This window comes from Peromyscus eremicus, chromosome 8a (genome assembly GCF_949786415.1).
Source record: "Peromyscus eremicus chromosome 8a, PerEre_H2_v1, whole genome shotgun sequence".
NCBI lineage: Eukaryota > Metazoa > Chordata > Mammalia > Rodentia > Cricetidae > Peromyscus > Peromyscus eremicus.
The window spans coordinates 71,907,184-71,930,859 of NC_081423.1; the positions used below are offsets into that span (position 1 = coordinate 71,907,184).

The 23,676-nt window shown below is 45.9% G+C and overlaps 1 protein-coding gene across 1 annotated transcript; it reads left to right on the plus strand.

The window, feature by feature from the left end:
* Positions 1-728: 728 nt before the first annotated feature.
* Positions 729-17,194, plus strand: Coil (coilin). Its single transcript, XM_059271502.1, has 7 exons — positions 729-1,006; positions 7,099-8,227; positions 8,341-8,427; positions 8,681-8,728; positions 11,469-11,538; positions 14,798-14,886; positions 16,257-17,194. The coding sequence occupies exons 1-7, from the start codon at positions 753-755 to the stop codon at positions 16,329-16,331; spliced, it is 1,752 nt and encodes a 583-aa protein (XP_059127485.1). The 5' UTR covers positions 729-752; the 3' UTR covers positions 16,332-17,194.
* The last annotated feature ends 6,482 nt before the right edge of the window (positions 17,195-23,676 follow it).

A 23,676-nucleotide genomic window follows, 5' to 3' on the forward strand; every position in this document is an offset into this window, starting at 1 on the left:
GAGATGGTTCAGAGGTTAAGAGCACTAGCTGCTCTTCCAGAGGTCCTGAGTTCAATGCCCAGCAACCACAGGATGGCTCACAACCATCTGTAACGAGATCTGGTGCCCTCTTCTGGCATGTAGGCATACATGCAGGCAAAACACTGTATATCTAATAAATAAATAAATCTTAAAAAAAAAAAAAAGCTCCATATTTATTTAACTTTCTGATTCTCCACTTGTGCCTTCAACACTTTCACGGTTTTTCTGCCTCAAGAAAAGGAAAGCACGCTTGATCTGGTCACAACACAAATGAAACCCCTGAGGCCCCAAGGACATGTGTTTTTGTTTGTTTCAGACATTCTCGTGAGAACTTTAGGTCTCACAGCACAAATCCTTCGGATTCTGCCTGAACAAACACTACATGTGGATTTTGGTGCTTTCTTGATCTTTCTGGTATAAAGGTAAAAAATCGTATTACAGGGTTTGGGGGTCAGGCTGCTTACTATTTGTACAGGTTTTTTTTTTTTTTTTTCCATACACGAACCGATATCTTAGGAGACATCGTGACAGATGCTTGCATATATTCAGACCTTACAATCAGTGCTGGCAAAGAATGGAGCAGCTGGAGCTCACGACGGGAGCCTGCAGTACACACTTACGCCTCTAGGCGGCGCGCGCGCGCAGACGGCCTCCGCGGGGGTGGGGTGGGGGGGCGAGGCGCGGAGCACGCCTCTCCGTAGCCCTGTGGAACCTCTCGGCTTCCGTTGAGCATGAGCAAGATGGCAGCCTCCGAGACGGTTAGGCTACGGCTTCAATTTGACTACCCGCCGCCGGCCACGCCGCACTGCACGGTCTTCTGGCTTCTGGTGGACCTGAACAGATGCCGAGTTGTCACGGATCTCATCAGTCTCATCCGCCAGCGCTTCGGCTTCAGTTCCGGGGCGCTCCTGGGCCTCTACCTGGAAGGGGGGCTGCTGCCCCCGGCCGAGAGCGCGCGCCTGGTGAGAGACAACGACTGCCTCAGGTGCGCGGGGGGCGCGCGGCGCGGGCGTGGGTGCGGGGGTGGGTGGGTGGGGTGTGCGGGCGGGGGCGCGCTGGCCGGGCCGCGCGTCCGCCGACCCGGGTGGTGAGCTGACTGCGGAGAGGCCCAGGCGGGGAGATGCCGAGTGGTCCAGCCCGTGGGATGGTGGGGAGCATCCTTCCCTCTGCCTCTGCCTTCTCATCCCAGGGAGGCTAGACTTGGAGCAGCGCTGATGCTCGAGGGGAGGGCCGCCCTGTGGTCACTCGGCCAGCCAGGCTCTGCGTGCCGTACGCGTGGCCACAGACCCGCCTTCTCGGGGCAGCACTCGGTGCGGGAGACCAGAGCAGGAAGGATAGTAATGTTTTCTTAAGCATGCGTGGAGTGTCCCACCTTAGCTTCTTGGCGATGTCACAGCTGAGACTAATGGTGGGTGTCATTCTGCGTCTCGGTCCATGTGCCATTGGGTTCCTTTGAATTGCTTTTGGAATCCATTTCAGTTGTGAATGGGGACGCAGACCCGGGGGTCGGGGGAGGGGGCCGGAGGAGGGGTGGGGAGAGTGTTTCAGTTGCTAGACTGCTTGCCTAACAACAAAGCCCCTAGATTCGATCCCCCAGCCTCCAAAACAAGTGATCCTAACACTGGGGAGGTGGAGACAGGAGATTCAGAAGTTCAAAGTCATTCTTGGCTAAATAGTTCAAGGGCGGTCTGGCACACATAAGACCCTGTTCAAAAAAAAAAAAAAAAAAAAAAGTAAACGCCGGACAGAGTGGCCCATGCCTTTAGTCTCAGCACTCCGAGGCAGGTGGATCTCTGAGTTCAAGGCCTTGGTCTTCATAGCGAGTTCCACGACAGCCAGGGCTCTGTAGAGAGACCCTGACTCAAAAAACAAAACAACAACAGAACAGGAACACACAATAACTTACGTTTTGTTTTATTTTGTGGTGCTGAGTTTGGAACTCAGAGCCTCACACATGCTGGGCAAGTGCTCTGTCACTGAGTATATTCCCAAACCTCACACAATATAGTTTTAAATATACTTTTAGAAATTGGAAAACTAAGCCAGACGTGGTGGTACATGCCTTTAATCCCAACACACTCAGGAGTCAGAGGCAAGCAGGTCTCCGTGAGTTCAAAACCAGTCTTGTCTACATAGTGAGTTCCAGTCAGTGAGGGTTATGTAGAGAAACCCTGTCTCAAACAACAACCAAGAAATTTTTTAAAAAATTGACACTGAAGTGAGTATCCAGGGGTGATTGTAGTGTGACTAGTTGACACATGGCTTAGTTATTATCTCAGATGGTGGTGAGATGTGACGGATCATTCCAGTTCACATTCATGTCTTGGCTGAATTAGTCCATCCCCCCTCCCCCACCTTTAAGCTTCAGCTAAAGTGAATTAATTACGGAATTGTAAACCAGACTATTTCTTGCTTGCCTTTGTTATTTAATAGTGCTTTCCCTAGAGAGTGTCACATTTACAAGATTTCTTCAGAACATCAGGGAAATGAACTCGAAACAATGACCATATCTTCGTATCTCTCTCTCTCTTAAATCAGGAATACTATTAGTAATTTTTATTAGTAATGTTTTTATTTATTAGTAATGTTCAGCTTCAGGTGACAACTTGAAATAGCCCAAATTTCAAAGTTCTTCCCCTCACCCCTTTGATATTTTTTTTTTTTTTGTTTTGTTTTGTTTTTCGAGACAGGGTTTCTCTGTGTAGCTTTGCTCCTTTCCTGGAACTCGCTTTGGAGACCAGGCTGGCCTCGAACTCACAGAGATCCACCTGGCTCTGCCTCCCGAGTGCTGGGATTAAAGGCGTACGCCACCACCGCCTGGCCCACCCCTTTGATTTTTGAGGCAAATTCTCTTGTGTAAACCAGGCTGGGCTTGAACTGCAGAGATCTACTTGCTTCTGTCTCCCAAGTGCTGGGATTAAAGGCATTCAAGGCTCTTTTCCCTTTTTCTTTTTTGAGATAGGGCTTCTTGATGTAGACCAGGCAGGCTTTGAACACAGAGACCCACCTGCCTCTGCCTCCTAAGTGCTGGGATTAAAGGCATTTGCTACCATGCCTGGCTGCTCTTTTTCCTTTCCTTTTTATTGACTGAAATAAGTCCATTCTCGTTGCAATTGAAGGACTATTTAAACAAAGAGAAAGAGCTGTGTCTCTATCTATTAAGTTTAATGAATTAATAACTTGCTGCTGGCTACAGTTAATACTTAGATTAATGGATTACCTAGGAATTACATTTTTAAAATTTATTGCTGTGGGATGGTGTGTATGTCAAGTGTGTTGCTGATTGGTCAGTAAATAAATCACTGATTGGCCATTGGCTAGGCAGGAAGTATAGGCGGGACAAGGAGAAGAATTCTGGGAAGTGGAAGGCTGAGAGAGGGAGACACTGCCAGCCGCCACCATGACAAGCCACATGGGAAGATCCCGGTAAGCCACGAGCCATGTGGCAAGGTATAGATTAATGGAAATGGATTAATTTAAGATATAAGAATAGTTAGCAAGAAGCCTGCCACGGCCATACAGTTTGTAACTAATATAAGTCTCTGTGTTTACTTGATCAGGTCTGAGTGGCTGTGGGACTGGCGGGTGAGAGAGATTTGCCCTGACCGTGGGCCAGGCAGGAAAACTCTAGCAACAAATGGCGCCCAACGTGTTGGCAAGAGTTTCCACCTAAAACCTGAGAAAAAAGATTCTAAAATGGAGCTAAAAACAGCTCCTAGTTGTCTCTTTCAAGCTAGCGGCAGCCTGCGTGTTTGAGCTACTATGGCGGGTTCCTGGCGTGCATGCTCGACCTGCGGTATGGCGGGAATGAGGCCTCTGCAAGTAGCACATTAAGCTGTGTGGTGGATTTAGTCTTTGCTAGTACAAAACAAAAAAAAAGAGAGAGAGGTTTCTGGGCTACACGCTGCTTTGATAGAAGCATAGACCCACTATTTCTGAGAGTTGGTGGCTCCCAGAGCTGGCGGAAAACGTACTACCGCCATGTTGGGAAGCTGAAGTGGGCGGAGCCAGGAGCCACAGCGCCAGCGCCATTTCAGGCTTAGAAGGCTGCAGTTTAAAGCAATAGGCTCAAGCTAATATAAAAAAAATAAGCCACGTAAAGATGGCTAACACACAGAGAATCTGGATTATGTTCTCTTTGATATTCGTAACTGAAGAAAAACATTTGATTACAAAAGCTGTTGAGTTATGCCAAAATGTGTATTTTAAAGGTACCTTGACTTCAAAATTTGGATGTAAGGATATGTTGCTTTGGAAAGGAGGCTCTGATTTTGTTTCCACAGAAAGCCAGAGGCTATGGATTTGTTCAAGATTAAGATACATCAGGTTTGACCAGCCAAGACCCCCTGAAAGGTCTCCGATGACACCATGGCCCTGATGATCCAACATCCAGAATGGTTTCAAGGCAACTGGCTCAGACGACATACCCTCATGGACTATTCCATAATTCTAAAATTTTCTTTGTATCCCCATAAGATACAGCGCCCCCCTCCAGCAGGAAGTAGTAAGAGAAACTACGCCCAAATTCCCAAATATACCAAGCTGACTTTGGAGATGTGTAAAGGTTAAAACCTTCCTTTTTAAGAAAAGAAAAGGGGAAGTGCTGTGGGATGGTGTGTATGTCAAGTGTGTTGCTGATTGGTCAGTAAATAAATCACTGATTGGCCATTGGCTAGGCAGGAAGTATAGGCGGGACAAGGAGAAGAATTCTGGGAAGTGGAAGGCTGAGAGAGGGAGACACTGCCAGCCGCCACCATGACAAGCCACATGGGAAGATCCCGGTAAGCCACGAGCCATGTGGCAAGGTATAGATTAATGGAAATGGATTAATTTAAGATATAAGAATAGTTAGCAAGAAGCCTGCCACGGCCATACAGTTTGTAACTAATATAAGTCTCTGTGTTTACTTGATCAGGTCTGAGTGGCTGTGGGACTGGCGGGTGAGAGAGATTTGCCCTGACCGTGGGCCAGGCAGGAAAACTCTAGCAACAATTTATTTATTTATTTATTTTATGTATATGAATGTTCTATCTGCATGTACAATTTTATGCCAGAAGAGGGCATCAGATTCCACTATAGATGGTTGTGAGCCACCATGTCGTTGCTGGGAATTGAACTCAGGACCTCTGGAAGATCAGCCACTACTCTTAACCGCTAAGCCATCTTTCCAGCCCAAATTACATTCTTATAATGATGTTAATGATGTCAAAAACAACAGTGAAATCTGTTACAAGTAATAATTGTAGCAGATGACAGGGAAATTCCTCCTAAATGCCTCAAATGAACAATTGCATCTGGAAAAATGGTACCTCTGTGGGCCTGAGAATGTAACTCAGTAGTTGAATGAGTGTTTGCCTAGCTAGCATGCCTGAGGCCCTAGGGAGCTAGAGAGGTGGATGTAGTGAGCCTTGCTGGTAAATGATGAAGATCATAGTAAAAAAAAAAAAAAATGCATGACTCAGTAGCTAAGAGCACTGTCTATTCTTCTAGAGGACCCTGGTTCAGGGTTCAGGTCCCAGCACCTACATGATAGCTCACTACAGTCCCAGGAGGATCTGATTCCCTCTTCTGGCCTTTATGGATACTGCATACACATGGGGCACAAACATACATGCAGTCAAAACACCCAAACAAAGAAAAAGAAATAAAAATCTCAAAAAAAATTTTAATTAAAAAAAAAGGCAACTAAATGTGAAAGTTTGGGGGTTTGTTTGTTACTCCCCCCCCCCCCCCGGTTTTTCGAGATGGGGTTTTGCGCCTTTCCTAGATCTTGCTCCGTAGACCAGGCTGGCCTCGAACTCACAAAGATCTGCCTGTCTCTGCCTCCCGAGTGCTGGGATTAAAGACGTGCGCCACCACCGCCCGGCATTGTTTCTTACTCTTTCTAGTTGTCTTCCCCTGACAGATTCATTATGTGTATATGTGTCTGTGTCTTGTATGTGTATGTGTGCATATGCATTGGGTGTGCATGCATGTCTGTAAATTTATGCAGAGGTTGATGCCTAGTGCCTTTCTCAGTTATGATCGACTTTTTTTCTGAGACAGGATCTCTCACTGAACCTGGAACCAAGCTAGGCTGGCCTGGCCAGTGAGCTCCAGGGATCTGCCTGGCTCTGTCTGTCTCCTTTTCCCTGGTGCTGTAATCGACATTCAGATTCATTTTATGTTTTTACTCATTTTAAAGCAAAGCTGGATAGTTAATATGTTCACCTTTTAGAATGGCTAACATACACATAGTAGAAAGATTGTGAATTCAGAACAAAAGGGGGCATGAAGTTGGGAGTTCTGAGAGAAGCTGGAAGCTGGTGTTTGTGTGTGAATGTGATTGAAATTAATTTTATGTGTGTATGAAATTGTCAATAAATAAAAATGTTATAGTGTTAAAAAAAAAAAAGATTGCCGGGCGGTGGTGGCGCACGCCTTTAATCCCAGCACTCGGGAGGCAGAGCCAGGTGGATCTCTGTGAGTTCGAGGCCAGCCTGGACTACCAAGTGAGTCCCAGGAAAGGCGCAAAGCTACACAGAGAAACCCTGTCTCAAAAAAACCAAAAAAAAAAAAAAAAAAAAAAAAAAAAAAAAAGATTGAATTTTGAAGATAGGCAAGTCAAGGTTGGAATATCCTTCTATTACTTATCAGCCCTGGGTCTTGGAAGGCCCCTGTTTGAGTTGTAGTTTTGAGACCTGTGACATGAAAGATTTCTAGTTCGTTGGTAATGTTTAAGTTAGAAAGAAATATGTGGGACTCAGTAGATATTAAGTTAATAAAACTAGCCACAATGAGCAAGGCATGATGATACTGCCTTTAATCCCAGCACTCAGGAGGAGGAAGAGGCAGGTGAATCTCTGTGTGTTGGAGGCCAGCCTGGTCTCCTTAGCAAGTTCCAGGTCATCTAAGGTGACATGGTGAGACTCTGTGTCAAAACAACAAAGACAAAACAAAACTAACCAATGAACGGGTTGTGCTCTGTGGGTCATTTTGTGGAGCTTTCATCCTTAGGCTGTGTGACAGTCTGCCGCTGTGGCCGTGTGGAACTGCATCCTGGAGCTCTGCTTGCTAGTTGCTCTCTTCTTTTGACAGGGTTAAGTTAGAAGATGGAGGACTCCCTGAGAATCTGGTCGTAAGCAATGGTGGCGACTCTCATTTTGTACCCAGGAAAGCGAAGAAGCGGGCTTTTAAGTTGGGGGAGGATGAAGAGGCGGAACTGGGTTCCAAGTACTCAAAGAAGCCCTGGAAAAAGCAGGAGGAGGGCCATAGTGAGAAGGCCTTGGGCCCGGAAACAAAACAGGTTCCAGATGAGATGGGGAGGTCGAGAAACAAGAGAAAGAGCAAAGTGACCAGCAGCCCAGCAGAGGAGGAGGAAGAGGCCAAAAAGAAATCACCAAAAAGAAAGGAGAAATGTGAACATAAGAAGCAGACCAAGGCCTCCAAGTCTTCCAAAACACCAGCGCCCAAGGAGTGGAGCCCACAGAACTTCAGCTCCCCCAGGGGCTCCCCCAGAGGCTCCCCCAGGGGCTCCCCCAGGGGCTCCCCCAAGGGCTCCCCCAGAAGCAGCCTCACTAAAGCCCGGAGGAAAAGCAACGCGGGACCCAAAGGGAGCCCAGCCTACCTGTCAGAGTCGGATTCTGGTCCAGAGTCAGTCGGTGATGACCACTGCGGTGTCACAGTGCAGGGGGGCACCTTTTCAGAGAAACTGTCAGCTGAGCTGTTGAAAGATGGACTTGCTACAAAAACTGCAGCTGCCACCAGACAGGCCTCAAAGCCTGCTTTCACCTTCAGCTCTGGCAAGGGCAAGGCCGCCAGAACCTCGTCATCCAGTTCAGACTCCAGTTCGGAGTCAGAGGACCAATTTGTGGTGTCCAAGAACATCCCTGAGGGCACGTCGGACTTCTTAAAGGCAGCAGGCCTCTTTGCAGGGCAAGGGTGTCCAGAGCTGATGTTGCAGACTCCGGGAATTGTGGGATGGAAACCTTCTGACTCAAGCAGAGGCAGGCAAACTTCTCCCAGTGTGCCTGTCTCCACCAGTTTGGGGAGAGGATGGGGACGAGGAGAGGACTTCTTGTTTGGGAAGGGACTGAGGGGCCGGGGTGTCCGGGGCCGAGGTCGAGGCCGAGGCCATGCTATCTCCTGTATCTTAAATAGAAGCTCTGAGAGCCAGAAGCAGAAACAGTTAAATGACATCCTAACGAACTCATCCGTTGTGATCCAGGTAAGGAGTCAATGTGAATTGGCCTCCTCCCTTTCCCCGTGGTGTGCATCTTAGCTCTGTGGCAAGTTCCCCTTTTCTCACCAGTGACGAAGTCAAACGTGATTGTTTTCCAGAATCCTGTAGAGACACACAAGAAGGACTATAGCCTGTTGCCACAGTTGGCAGCTGCCCCTCAAGTCGGCGAAAAGATTGCATTTAAGGTATATGTTAAAACAGCACCAACTGTAACAAAGGCAAGATTACCATCCCCCACATACACACAAGGCTTACTTAGTGACTCTTACTAAGTAATGTCTCCAAAAACTGTCTGCACGTGTCAGAAGTCATGGTGGGGCCTCAGGTGGGGGGAGTGTGCACCTTTGCATGGCACCTGTTCCTGGGGTAGGAAAGCAGTCCCAGGAGGGGCGGGGCTAAGGGGGTTTGGGTACCTGTAGGAGTCTTCTTCTTTTTCAGCTTTTGGAACTCACGTCGGACTACTCTCCTGATGTCTCTGACTACAAGGTAAGGCTGTTTCTATGAACAGAATGACGTCAGCTGGTTGTGGTGGGGGGCACCTGTTGTCCAAGTTACTCAGGAGGCTGAGGCAAGAAATCATTTGAGCCTAGGAGTTCACAGCTCGCCTGGGCAATGGAGTGAGCCTCCATCTCTTAAAAAAAAATAAATAGCCGGGCGGTGGTGGCGCACGCTTTTAATCCCAGCACTCGAGAGGCAGAGCCAGGCGGATCTCTGTGAGTTCGAGTCCAGCCTGGACTACCAAGTGAGTCCCAGGAAAGGCACAAAGCTACACAGAGAAACCCTGTCTCGAAAAACCAAAAAAAATAAATAAATAAATAAATAAATAAATAAATAAATAAATAAATAAATAAGATTAAATTGTCATTATGTCAGAAACTTGTTCAGGGTAGCAGCACCCACCTTTAGTCCTGGCATTCAGGAGACTGAGGCAGGAGAATTTTGAATCTGAAGTGAACTAGGCTGACATAGGGAGATCCTGTTTCAAAATGTTTTTAAATAGATGAAGTATGGAGCTAGAGAGATGTCTCAGTGGTTAAGAGCCCTGGCTGCTCTTCCAAAGGTCCTGAGTTCAATCCCCAGCAACCACATGGTAGCTTACAACTGTCTATAATGGGATCTGATTCCTTCTTCTGGCCTGCAGGTACACATGCAGGTAGAACACTCATACACATAAAAAAATGAAAAACTCTTAAAAATGAAATATTGATATATTTGAATACTTGCATGGATAATATAGACATTTTCATAAATAATGTCATAAAGGAGGATGAGAGTCCTGTGGACATTTTAGAAGTGTCACTGTGAAGTCTCCTAGTCTTCTGTTGCTGACACTTGAGAAGAAAACAGGGTGGGAATGATGAGCTCCACGTGGAGTACAGGGACTATTGTGCTTCTGCGGAGCAAGCTTAGGGTCTGTCTCAAAAATAAACAGCTACACGAAGACAAGATAAATAAGTCAATAAAAAGCACCTCTTGTCTGTGCTCAGAGTGTAAGGGGAGGTTCTGAGTGGTGGGGCTGGAGAGATGGCTCAGCATTAAGGAGTGCTTGCTGGCTACTCTTAGAAAGGACTGGAGTTAGCTGGGCAGTGGTGGTGCACACCTTAATAATCCCAACACTCGGGAGGCAGAGGCAGGCGGATCTCTGTGAGTTTGAGGCCAGCCGGTCTACACATCAAGTTCCAGGTGAGTCAGGGCTTTTACACAGAGAAACCCAGTCTTACAAAACATTGAAAAAGAGCTCATTGGTTGGCCTCAGTATATGGCCCCACAGCTGTCTCACCATTGCTACTCAGTAGCAGGGCAGTGGTTCCTCTCTTTCAGTGTTGTTCATTTATTTTTTGAGGCAAGGTTTTTCTGTGTAGCCCTGGCTGTCTTGGAACTCACTCTGTAGACCAAGCTGGCTTCAAACTCAGAGATCCCCCTGCCTCTACTACAATTAAAGGGAACACCACCACACCCACTCGGTTTAAGTTTTTTTTTTATGATTTATTTATTTTTATTTTATTTGCATTGGTGTTTGATATGTTTCTGCTGATGCAAAAGTCCAGGTCAAACCAGATTAAAAGCAGATAAATGCAGGTTTATTGGGTATTGCGCTCATGTGGCTTCACAGGCCCCAGTGAACAGGGTCAGAGAAGCCACATGCCTGAGCTAAGGCAGGGAGGTTTTATAGGTGAAGGTTGATGACGTACGAGCCAGGAGCTGGGCTTGTACCCAAGTATGGTCAGAAGCCAAGCCCCTTGGCAGGCACTTGGGTGGTCATGTCAGAAGGTGGGTTGCTACTAGAAATGGGTAATTGGGCTTTTGGTGCTATTCCTTTGCTCAGAATTTTCTCCGTGCCTGGGGGGTGGGGTGGGAGGTGCTGGGGAAGTAGGGCAGCCCAGGTTTCCTAGCTTGTGCAGGGGCTAGCAGGGGTTCCAACCAAACAGTGTTTTGCCTGCATATATGTCTGTGTGAGGCTGTCGAATCCCTTCAAGCTGAGTTACAGACAGTTGTGAGCTGCTGTATGGGTTCTGGGAATTGAACCCAGGTCCCCTGGAAGAGCAGACAGTGCTCTTAACCTCGGAGTCATCTCTCCAGCCCTCCTCCACCCCCCTTTAAATTTTTGAGGGGCAGTGTCTTAGCTATGTAGTTCAAGCTAGCCTCAAATTCATATGCCTCCTGCCCTCTGCCTTTGAGTGCTTGGATTACAGGCACGCACCCTCCCATCTAGCATCAGTGCGTCTCCACGCAGCTGGAAACCAGCTTTAAACCTGGAGACCTGGGAAGAGGCAGCTTGTGACCTTTTCAGTGACAAGGTGCCTTCCTGTCCCTGCTCGGGGGTTGTGCCCATGCTTTTGAGTGGCCCCCGCAGTGCCGGGACCCGAAGCACTGCTGTGTATGAAGAAGGCTGTGACGCTATTCCTCCCGTGAGCACACTGCTCTAGTCCACCTCCTCCCTCACCCCAGCAATTCTGGGGACCTATTATAATGTTTTCCTTTGGTTAAGTGCTGTAGCTATCTGCCAGTCAGGACAAACGTGTGTCTGTTGTACCTCTGTCAACATTTCTGTATATTCAGGGAGAGTGCTCGTCACTCCATTGTTGTTTTTATTCCTCTACATGTTGATTTGTTGAGATAAATTTATATCACATGAAAGCAGCCATTTTACAGTCTACTTAGTGTCCTTTAGTACATTACAATGCTTTACATGGAGACTTTTGACTTGGTCTTTTATTTTTGGAAGGAAGGAAAAATATTAAGCCACAACCCAGAGACCCAGCAAGTGGATATAGAAGTCCTCTCATCCTTACCAGGTGAGTCTTTTAGAAGTGGATGTGGAGAGTTAGACTCCATCCCACAATGCATGCTGAGCAGTCTTTACACCTAGAGGTGTGCTCTCCCTTGGCCTCCGCTCTCCTGGTACCTACCGTTCTCTGCTCTTTACTACCTGTCAGCACACTGTGCTCCCGGGACCTGTAGCACCTTCTCCTTGGATGGAGACATTGGGCTGATTGTTCTTATCACTGTCATTATACACTTGGCAGGAGGTTGTAAGTACTGGTGAGCGTGAACTGGAAGAGCGTTACTTCTAGGAAACTTAATTCGGGGAGGTGCCAGAAAAACTGCTAGTCAGCTGTTTGCATAGGTCAGCTAGAAAAGAGCAAAAGAAAGCCGGGCTGTGGTGGCGGCGCATGCCTTAAATCCCAGCATGCGGGAGGCAGAGGCAGGCTTGGCCTCTGTGAGTTCAAGGACAGCCTGGTCTACAGAGATAGTTCCAGGACAGCCAGGGCTACACAGAGAAGTCCTGTCTCAGAAAACAAAAACAAACAAACAAAAAGGTCAAAAGAAATTTTGTAAAAATCTAGGAAGAATCTACATGTAGATAACCTTGGAAACCTTTACATTTCTGTGTCATTTTCTTACATCTTTTTTGTGTAAGGGATCAGAATCATGGCTTATGCCCCCTGGAGAGGTGCTCTACCACTGCGCTACATTCCCTGTCCTCTCATATGGGCTTAGAAACAAGCAGAGTTGGGTGTGGTTCCGGCCCCTGAGAGGGGAGGAGGCAGGAGGCTCCCGAGCTTGCGGCCATCCTGAGCAGCTATAGAGGGAGGTCTCCTGGAGGGAAGATGAGAGAGAGGGTGCTCAAGTGTCCAAAGCATGTGCATGCACAAAGAAGCCCTGGGTTCCATCCCAGTGCTGCCTAAAACCGGGCACAGTGGCACACTCCTGTAGTCCCAGCATGCAGGAGGCTGAGGCAGGAAGATTAGGAGTTCATGGTCATCCTCAGCTACATAGAAAGTTAGAGGTTAGCCTGGGCTACATAAAACCCTGTCTCCAAAAAAAAAGGAAAAAAAATTGAGAATAGAAACTGAAAATTACAGAGAATTTATTGGGGATATAGCTTATAACAAAATTCATTTTAGTGGGGTGATGGTGGTGCTCGCTTTTAATCCCAGTACTCGGGAGGCAGAGGCAGATGGATCTCTGTGAGTTCAAGGCCAGCCTGGTCTAGAAGTAAGCTTCAGTACAGCCAATGCTGTTACACAGAGAAGCTCTGTCTCAAAAAACAAATGAAAAAATCCGTCTTTCCAGTGAACAGGACTCACTCAGAAGGTTGGCAGATGTGTATTAAATGCAGAATAAAATGTGTGAAATGTGTGTATATGTTTAAGTTTATACTCTTTATTTTTTGTGATGCTGGGGATTGGCTAAACCCAGGACCTCAATGGCATATTGTAAATGATTCTCACACCTATTGGTCCTGAAAGCCTGGAACGAGGGCTTTTACTGTGTATAGCTTGGGTACCTAACCAGGAAGTAGGATAAATGGACAGTTGGGATATTGGAGATAGCTCAGATAAAAGTTTGGTAAAAAGTTTGCTGGCAAATATGAGGACTGGTGGTTGGTTCCCAGAACCATTAGACAAAAGCCTGGAGTGATGCTGGGTGCTTGGAATCTCTGCTAGAGAGGTAGGGAAGGTGGATTCCTGGGACCTGGTGACCAGGTGATTACCTGGTGATCAGTAAGAATCCATGCTTCACCAGCAACAAAGTGCTAGGAACTCCCTGAGCAAAGGATCAAAAGGGTCATGTTTGAAGTGCCATCCTCATGAGCCTGAGTCGAGTTGTGTGGAACTGGCCAGCAGTGGGGATGGTAGCACTGTGCCTGCCTGTGTCCTTCCTGACTCAGTGGAACTGGCTGTGATGAAAAGGATGAAGGTGTTCAGGTGACACCAGCACAAAGCTTCATAAAGTGGCTCACACCTCAAGTCACCCCTGAAGTTACAGCACGCGGATACTGAGGCAGAAGTGAAAAGGAAGCTTCTCAGCTAGGTGGTGGTGGACCACGCCTTTAATCCCAGCACCCCAGAGGCAGAGGCAGGCTGATCTCTGAGTTCAAGGCCAGCCTTTTCTACAGAGTGAGTTCCAGGACAGCCAGGGCTACACAGAGAAACCCTTTCTCGAAAAAAAAAAAAAAAGAAACTTCTCAGAGCTGAGCTGTTGCAAAGTTTAGGGGTTTTGTTGGGTTTGTTTTAATTTCGTTTTTTTTTTTTTTTTTTTTTTTTTTTGAGAATTTCATACATGAGTACTGTATTCAAATCATTTTCCCCCCTCTTCCACCCCCAGGACCAACTTCTGTGATCCCCGTCCCCCCCCACCCCTAGTTTTTTTTAAAATATGTATTTCGTGTGTGTTTGTGTGTGTGTGTGTGTGTGTGTGTGTGTGTGTGTGTGTGTGTGTTTGGGCATGTGATGGTCAGGACAACTTTCAAGAGTTGATTCTTTTCTTCTACCGCATGGGTCCTAGAGATCAAACGCACCATCCTCGGGCTTGTGCAGCAAGCCCTTTCCTTTGCTGAGCCCTTTCACTGTCCCCCCTCCCCTTTCTATGAACTGGAGGCTTAAAGACCCCCAAGGAACTTGCTATGTAGCCAATGATGACCTTGAACTTGTGATTCACCTCCTGAGCACTAGGATTAGAGGTGATCACAGCCATGCCTAGTTTTATGGGGTGCTGGGAATTGAACCCAGGGCTTTGCACATGCTAGACAAGCACTCTATCAACTGAGCTGTTGTATCCCTGGTGAGATTTTCAATACTTTGATGAATATTTTTTAAAGATTTTCAGATGATCATAATTTTTGCCCATCAATTACTGATTGCATGGTTTCAGCTTGTATGAACATTTTTCTAACCCCACATTATTGTACAAGGCTGAAGCCTGCTCGTGTTTCTTAGTTTAGGCACATATGATTTTTTTAAAACAACATTCCATACCTTCCCTCGTGAAACAAAGATTGTCTTTTGGGAGTATCTTGTGGTTGCACATTCTATATTGGGTATTCTCAGTGGGTTTTTCAAGCCCGAGTCATTCTGATGAAGGGAAGCTCATCTCTGATAAATGCTAAGGAGGTTCTGTTGCTGGCACAGGGCCATGTCTTCTCTAGCAGTACGACACTTTCCTGAATGTTCCCAGCCTTCACACCAGTTTCCCAGTGGGTTGAAATCCCTGTGAGGAACATCTAACCACAGAGAAATGACGCACTGTCTTTCTGCCCTCTGCTCTCAGCTCTGAAAGAACCTGGGAAGTTCGATTTGGTCTATCACAATGAGAACGGAACCGAGGTGGTGGAGTACGCCGTGACGCAAGAGAGGAGGGTAGGCGAGCTGCTCTTAAGACTTTTGACAGAAGGGGGTGGGGATATGAAAGGTGACATTGCAGCTTCCTGAACCTTGGCTTGGCTCTGGGGCATTTAGTCTTCCTGTGGAAAGCAAACAAGTACCAAGTTCCAAAGCAGGGTACTACCATGGACCTCCCAGAACCCACTTGGGGTGCTACCGTGGACCTCCCAGAGCCCATGTGGGGTACTACCGTGGACCTCCCAGAGCCCATGTGGGGTACTACCGTGGACCTCCCAGAGCCCATGTGGGGTACTACCGTGGACCTCCCAGAGCCCACATGGCAACACACCCAAACACTGCCCTGTAGGAACGCATAGCACTGATTGAAAACTCGAGTTGTGTAGGTTCCTGTAGGAGCAGGCATATGTCAGACTTTATATATACCTGAGAGCCAAATACCCTGAGAGCCACTGCTATAGCTTGAGCTTAGCCACGTGACCAGACTCAGCTCCAGAAGAAGTATGAACTCAGAAGCCTCCCTCATTACCAGTTGTTACTGCCCCTCAGGTTCTCCAGTCCTGATCTATGTGGCATGGATGGCATAAAGAATGACATAACACAGTGATTCTGCCCTCTGATAGTCTATTTTATTTAATTTTAAACAATTACATTTATTTATTGTGTGTGTATGCCACCGCATGCATGTGGAGGTCAGAAGACAACTCTCAGTTATCTGCTCTCGCCTTCCACCATGTGGATCCTGAGGATTGAACTCGGGTTGTCAGGCTTGGTAGCAGGCACCTTTACCTGCTGAGCCATCTTGCCGGCCCTAAGGTATGGGAGAGCACATGGCCTGTGTGTTTCCCTCTGTTCGGAGCCAGCAGTCAGCTGGTGGCAGTAGCTGTTGGGCAGCTTGATTATAGTTAAGACAATGGTCCCTCCTTGTGCTCATATTTCAAATGTCTTTCTTATTTTGCTGTTATATTAAGTGCTGAAAACTCTTGTTTTGTCTGAACTCTGAGCCTGTCGAGACCCAACCAGACTGTGCTGCCTGTCTTTTAAGGTAGAAGAGCCTCTTAGGATTTTTTTCCTAGAAACACATTCTTAGAATTTTTGGCAGTATCAACTTCTATACTTCTATGTTTACAATATTTAAACCATATAATTTTTTGTTGAAATACGTTCCTGGAAAAACTGCAAGAAGAAAACCTGTAGTTTCCCTTTTTGACACCAGATGGCTCTCATCATTCACCCTTGCTGAGTGCTTGGGGCATCTCTGTTGGAAAATTGTGTGATAGCTCCGGTTCTGCACAGAAATTTACTTAACTAACCCGCAATGTTTACCTTAAAATCCATGTGACGTCAAAGTGAGTTGATTAAATTGGATGTTTTGTGTTTTTCCTCAGATCAGTGTGCACTGGAAAGAGTTGATTGATCCGAGACTGATTATTGACTCTTCAAATAGCATCTCAAGTAAATAGCCTATCTGCACATAAGCTCTGACCTCATCACCTTGAAGTCTCTAAGTATTGTTTGTGACCGTGACCATAGCCTGGAGTTGTAAGAAGAAGATTAAATGTCGTTTGGACTCTCTGTTATCTTCACTTTACCATATTAGAAAAGGAGATCTACCTCATCATTTAGAGTGACATGGGTGTTAGTTTGTGGACCTTTATTTCCCTCAGGCTAAGTTCAGTAACCCAATTGAAAGCGTGGTGTTCCCTGTGGGCGGACCAGTATGGCAGGGCACTTGCCTCTCTTCCACCTGTCAGACCACAGTAGCAATCGTCAGTAGGAGTTTACAGTACCACACGCAAGATCGTGCTGTGCATCTTGTTTTTTTAAGTCACATTTTCAAATACTAAGGCATGTTTCTTGACTTAATTTTTTACCATGTGAGTTGTTCTGTTAAGCATGGAGCATCTCACACATTCCGAGTATTTTATACTTGTCATCCTCAAGACTTAATGGAGTTGGATTTGTTGTAGGTGATGAATTAAGGAATCCTTTCCCATTGTTCCAGCTGTAAAATACAGGGTTCTCAGGGCCTGTGTGTGGAGAGGGCAGTGGGAAGACAACCTCGTATTGCCTGGAGGACAATTGGCCTCCCACTGCCAGAGGGCTGGCCATGAACCTCAGACTAGGGGGCAAGTGACCTTGCCACCGAGGATGCCAGGAGTCTTGGCTCAGTGTGCTGAAGTGAGGATCTTGAACAGAAACTTCCTTTTCTGTTATTATTCAGCAAAGCTAAAGGCTGAATATAAACTGTGCAAATTGCTTTAACAAAAACTCAGATCCCTCCTTCAGCTTTGCAAATTTTTAAATAAAATCATATTGAACTCAATTTCCATGCTGAGTTATCATGTTTGAGTCCTACAAATAGTCATCTTGGTTTTATAATCATTTTTATAACAAGGCAGCTTGCTTTGCACCTGGGAGGCCCAGACAGGAAGTTTAAAAGTTCAGGGACAGCCTGGGCTGCATAGTGGGATAGTATCTCAAAAAAGTTGTTGTTGTTGTTATTATTATTATTATTATTATTATTATTATTATTATTATTATTATTGCTTTGACCCAGTCTGTTGTCAAAAAGTGTGGTTCAGTGGAGTTCCATATGATCTGGGAGCTGTTGGATCAGTGAAGATGCTGTTTAATTAATCTGTATAATGGGAAAGTATGTCAAAGTGTGTATTTGCCGATTTGTAGGGATGAGTTTTACTCTAGGAGGGCAGCTCAGCCCTAAGAGGTGGGACTTCGGCAGTGAGGCTCTGTATAGCATGATGTCTTTACACGGCTTGGAAAACAGATTGAGAAAAGTAGTCAGTATTGACTGGGCTCAGAAGTGTTGACCTCAGGGTGTGTTTTCAGATGTAATCAACATATGAATTGCCCTTCTCTCTATGCTGATAAGTAGAGTGCACAGAAAGATGAAGTCAGTTTAGGGTTCATAAGCTGCTTTCCGAAAAACACAAGAGTTTAGAAAAATAAGTATATCATGTCCAATGAATTAAAATTTGTTTTATGAAACCTTTGCTTTATTTGTATATACACAGCCATGTGAGGACTGGGTCCCCTGTAAAGTATTTGTGTGTTTCTTCATAAAGGGCTGGAAAGATGGCTCAGTGGTTAAGAACACATACTGCTTTTATAGAGGACCTGAGTTAATTCCCAGCATCTGTCTGATGCCTTGAGCACCCATTCATGAGTACATCCCCCCACACACATACACACAATTTAAAGTAAATCTTTAAAAAATAAAAAATAGCCAGGCAGTGGTGGCGCACACCTTTAATCCAAGCACTCAGAAGGCAGGGCCAAGCAGAAATCTGTGAGTTCGAGGCCAACCTGGTCTACAGAGCAAGATCCAGGACAGGCACCAAAACTATACAGAGAAACTCTGTCTTGAAAAACCACGCCTTTAATCCCAGCACTCGGGAGGCAGAGGCAGGCGGATCTTTGTGAGTTCGAGGCCAGCCTGATCTACAGAGTGAGTTCTAGGAAAGGCGCAAAGCTACACAAAGAAACCCTGTCTCGAAAAACAAAAAACAAAACAAAAAATAATAATAAATAATTTTTGACATGGAATCTAGCTATGTAGCCCCAGATGGCCTAGAACTCTTGCTTTGTAAACCAAACTGGCCTCAAGTTCACTAAGATCTGCTTGCCTCTGCCTCCTAAACACTGGGATTAAGATGTGAGCCATCATGTCTGGCTGAAAATAAAGTCTTTAAAAATCAAAGTACGGTGGAGAGGAATAGGAGAATGGTGACCTCTGACCTTTTTATGCACTCATGTGCGTGTGCACACACACACACACAGAATCACTTTTATGATAAATTATTTCTCAGTTAAAAAAAAGGCAAGGTTGCAGCTGCATAGCAATATTGCATTAATATAAAGGAAATGAGCAAATTCCTCAGAAAACACTTAAAAGGGACACAAGAACAAATTAAAAATCTGAATTTTTTAATAAATACTTTATTTACTTTTATTTTATATGCAGTGGTGTTTTTGCCTACTTTCATGTCTGTGAGGGGCCCCGGGACTGGAGTTACAGCCATGTGGGTGCTGGGAATTGAACCTGGATCCTCTGGAAGAGCAGCCAGTGCTCCTAACCACTGAGCCATCTCTCCAGTCTCTGGATTTTTTTTTTAATGTGTCTGGATGTTTTGTTTGCATGTATGTCTGTGCATTGTGTGCATGTGTTGTGCCCACAGAGGCCAGAAGAAGGTGCTGTATCTTTGGGGACTGGAGTAACAAGCAGCTATGAGCTGCCATTTGGTGCTGGGAATTGAACTCCAGGTTCTCTGCAAGAGCAACAAGCCCTCTTAACCTCTGAGCTAATTCTCCAGCTCCAAGTTCTGAATACCGTTTCAGCGGCTGGAGAGTTTAATTCTCTGAGCTCGAGAGATGGATGGCTCAGCTGTTAAGAGCATCTGTAACCCCAGTTCCAGGGGATCTGATGTCCTCCTCTGACCTCCACGAGCACTAGGTATACATGTGATACACATACACACAGGCAGAACAATCATATGCATAAAATAAATCTTAAAAAAATTAAAAAGAAATTGAATTCACAATTCAAAGCTTTATCTTGGAGAAAATTGAGACCAAGATCCCTTCCATCAAACAGTGAAGAAGCACAAGCTCTTTCAGAAAAAAAGGCATTCTCGGTCCTCCTTTATGAAGGTGACATGACCCAGACGGCTCCACATGACAGGTATTTTAATGGGTTTAGAGACCACCATCCCTCAGATTCACAGTAGCATTGTGTCCTCTGGGGGCTTAGCATCCAGCACCCGTGTGTTAAAGGCTTGTGTCCACAAGGTGGTGCAGTTGAGAGGCGGGACCTCTGAAGGCCTGGTGTCACTGAGGGAGGGTGCTCCATCTGACAGGCATTCCTGCCACTATGTGCTTCTTTCTGCACCACAGATTCAAAGCAAAGGGACCAATTGATCATAAAGTAGAACCCCCAAAAACGGAGCTGAGGTTCACCCTTTCCTGTTACTCAGTCATCTCTGTTTTCATCACCGTGATAAGATGCTGACTCACAAGGTCTGTAAAAACTATTAGCAACCCCTGACTGTGGTTGTAGTTCAATCTAGTGCTTGCCTAAAACATGTAAAGCCCTGGGTTACATCCCCAACCCACATAAACGGAATGTGCTCGCACATGTCTATAATTAGTACTTTGGAGGTAGAGACAGGAGGATCAGATGTTGGGGGGGAGGAAGAAGGAGGAGGAGGAAGGAAAAAGAAGAGAAGGAAGAAGAGGAGAAAGAAAAAGAGAGAAAGGAAGAAAGAAAGAAAGAAAGAAAGAAAGAAAGAAAGAAAGAAAGAAAGAAAAAAGAGAAAGAAAGAAAGAAAGAAAGAAAAGAAAGAAAGAAAGAAAGAAAGATGGGGCCTGCAAAATGGTTCATCAGGTAAAGGCGATTGTAGCCAAGCCTAACAACTTGAGTTCTATCCCTGGAATCCACTTGGTGAACAAAGAGAACCATCTCTCTCAGGTTGTCCTCTGACTTTTGCATGCATGCTGAGGCATGCTCATGTCATAACAAGCACACACCCCTGAGAGCACACACACCACACACACACACACACACACACACACACTTTAAAATTTTAAAGATAAAAATCAGCAAATCAAAGCCAGCAATATATACAATGATAGTACTTGATGCCTTTTGGTTGTTCCAGGAGTGTGTGTTCCCATGCTACTTGTGCAGCTTGTACCACTCACCAAATAAGGTAGAAAAGCCAACAGATAGGTGTTGACTAAACAAATGAGAGTTCCTCTATCAAAGCATGATCACAGTTTGGGAATAAAACACGAACTTCGTTAGAACTCTTTACACTTAGTTCATGGTTGGGAATAATTTTGGCGGAAGCAGGAGGAATTTGAGGTCAGCCTGGGCTACACAGTGAGAGTTTCTTTTTCAAAATCTGGGGAGGGTGGGAGTTTGTTTTTAAATGTTTTGGGGGCATAGACATGACAGCACATAAAAACAAAAGCTAAGCTAAGAAACCTAAGATTGTGGGACCTCCCTCTCACCCATTCTGTTACATGCCTATTTCACAATAGGTCTTTGTCATTTAGACATCTCTGGCTTTTTCCCCCTTTTAACCTTTGATCACGTTAACTATACATTCTAGCACTAAGATACACCCCAGCCGCTCTGAGAGTTTGAGGATTCAAAGGTGCATGTTCAAACCACAGCTGAAGTTTCGTAAGGACCGCACTGGTGGGAATAATGATATCGTATTTGCAGGTGAATGAAGCTGCTTCACCGATTTTTCCCAACCTCCAGATACAGAACAGGGATCCTATCATGGTTGCTAGGCATTACCCGGATGGAGCCATATAGTTCCCTTTTGACCAGCTGGGTCCCATTTGACTTTGGAACATTGCCGGACTGAAGATACCAGTTCCAGTGATAAACAAACACACCCTGCCAGCCAGGAGCAGTCCCTGGCCTCACGTCAGCCCATTGTAAAGGTTAATGATGATTCACGGTGGTCATTACCGCCTACGTCTGATGTGTTTACACATCGGGTCTCCCAGCTTCACAGATGAGAAATCCATGCCCTCAAGAGGAGCTGGCCTCTCAAGGACACTCCCCTTCACTGCTACCTGTATCCGAAGGCAGAACTGTTTGGCTCGTACCCCTTCAGCTCTCGCTCTGTGGCACGCCTGTTGTGTAGAGGGCTTCGTGACTCTCTCCCCCTTGGAATCTGATAAACATGGAGTAATGGTTCTCCCGGTGATCTTCATTGTCCAATCAGCCTTTCTCAACCACTCATCCTAGAGAGAGAATTCCACCTTCTGCCGTGAGGCAGCAGGCTCCTCCACCCATGATAATTAGGTTAGAGGTGGATTTTGGAGTGTTTATTTCCTGGAAACTGCTTTGCTTCTCCCTTGGGAGGCAGCAATTTGTAGTAGGAAGTATTTGCCTTCTGGAACCAGATAGGCCCTGTGCCAGTGTCCATTGTCTTAGCTGGATTGCTCAGTTTCTCTAAGCCTGCTTTTTCTCTGTAACATGGGATGATTTTGTCTCCTTCAAAGGTTACTGTAAGGAGAGTCTCAGTGTCTCACCCCAGAATCCTTTTGTCTTCCTTTTCCATGCAGTCAACTACTACCAATATATGAATGAGAACAGATGGGATGATGGGCCCCAGGGAAACAGAAGCCCATGGAAGAAAATGAGAGCAACCAGCACTTAGAACGTTGAGTTCAGCAGTCCCAAGCTCGAATCCCAGCTCTGTTTGTGACAGTGTCTCGACCTTCACCACTAAAAATGGATGTAGGACACCAACTCCTAGGGCTTCGTAAGATTTTTCTGATAATATACTCGATTTGTCTGGCACACAGTAGGTTCCTCATAAACAGTGGCTGTTAGATACCATGGGATATTTACCTTGTCCTCATGGTTGCCTAATCTTATCAACTAAGGTAAACTCCCACAATTCCTCCAAAAACTTTTCTTTGCCACCATCAAATTTCCCAGTGAACACTTGTAGTCTCCTGTCCACCCATGTGTTCTGCACTCGGCCTGGAAGGTGGGACCCACAGAACTGAAAACAAAGTAAACCTAATGAATGATTTTGAGGGAAAAAAAAAAAAAGTCTGAAGCTCCAATATTGTGTGTGCGCACATAAGAGCGAAAACATTTGTTAAATTTGGGAGTCCCAGGTAAGTAAAAATTGCTACTTTTTCCAGTACTGGAAATTGAACTTGGAGCCTCACACATGCTAGGCAAGGGACTCTACCACTACGCATATCCCCTTATTACTTAAAAAAAAAAGGGGGGGGTTGCTATGTAGCCCAGGCTGGTCTTGAACTTGAGATCCTCCTGCTTCAGTCTCCCCAGAAAGAGTGGGATCATAGGTGTGCCCCACCTCACCCAGTTTAGAAATACTGTAACCAATCTAGCATAAGAGAAGAGATTTAAAGAGACAATTGTGTCTCTCAATCTACTCAAATTATTGAAACAATGGACCCCAAAGAAATGGGAATTTCCCCAGAATCTCGTGTTGGGAGAAACCCCGGGGGAACACTTGTCTCCTGGAAAGAGATTTCCCACAGAAGATTCAAACAGCTTGCCAGGCAGTTTACAGAGACTGAATCCCAGACAAGTGATGGTCAGTGGCGGGCTGAACCAGATGTGGACTGGGACCGTTTGGATGTGCTTGTTTTTGCCTTGTCTTTTAACATCGATCTCACTTCAGAACCTGGAAGATGGACTTGAGGAGTTTGCTGGGTCTTTTTGTGGCCACAGTGTATAAATCCTTTTCCGCTTTTCTCTTTTGTTCCTTTTAATTGTTTTGAGGACCGGTGGCTGGAGCTGACTGAGGCACAGGTTGTGACACCCAACTTCTGTGATAATCGTATTTTTAAAAAAGATCGTGTACCATCGAAGGAGTGAAATTGCCGAATCTGAGTGTGTGACTGCGGACCCTGCCTTTAGAGCTTTGCGTGGTGACATTTCAGAGCCCAGGCCCAGGGAAGAAGTGAGAACTGAAAAGAAGGGAGGGGAGCGGGGTGTGGGTGGGGGGCTGGAGGGAAGGAGAAAGGAAAGAGGGAAGGAAGGAAAGGGCAGTCCTTACTGTCCATATAATTGTGTTTTCTTGTTTTTCTTTTCCTTAAATTATTATGTGTAAGGTGTGCGTGTGGTGGGGAAGGTCGGTGGACAATTTTGTGGAGTCTTAACCCGGGTTTCAGTAGCTGAATTTAGGCCCCGCGGCCTCGTATTACAAATTCTCCCGCCCAGGCATCTCCTCAACCCTGTTTGAGATGTTGAGACAGTCACTCACTCTGTAGCCTAGGCTG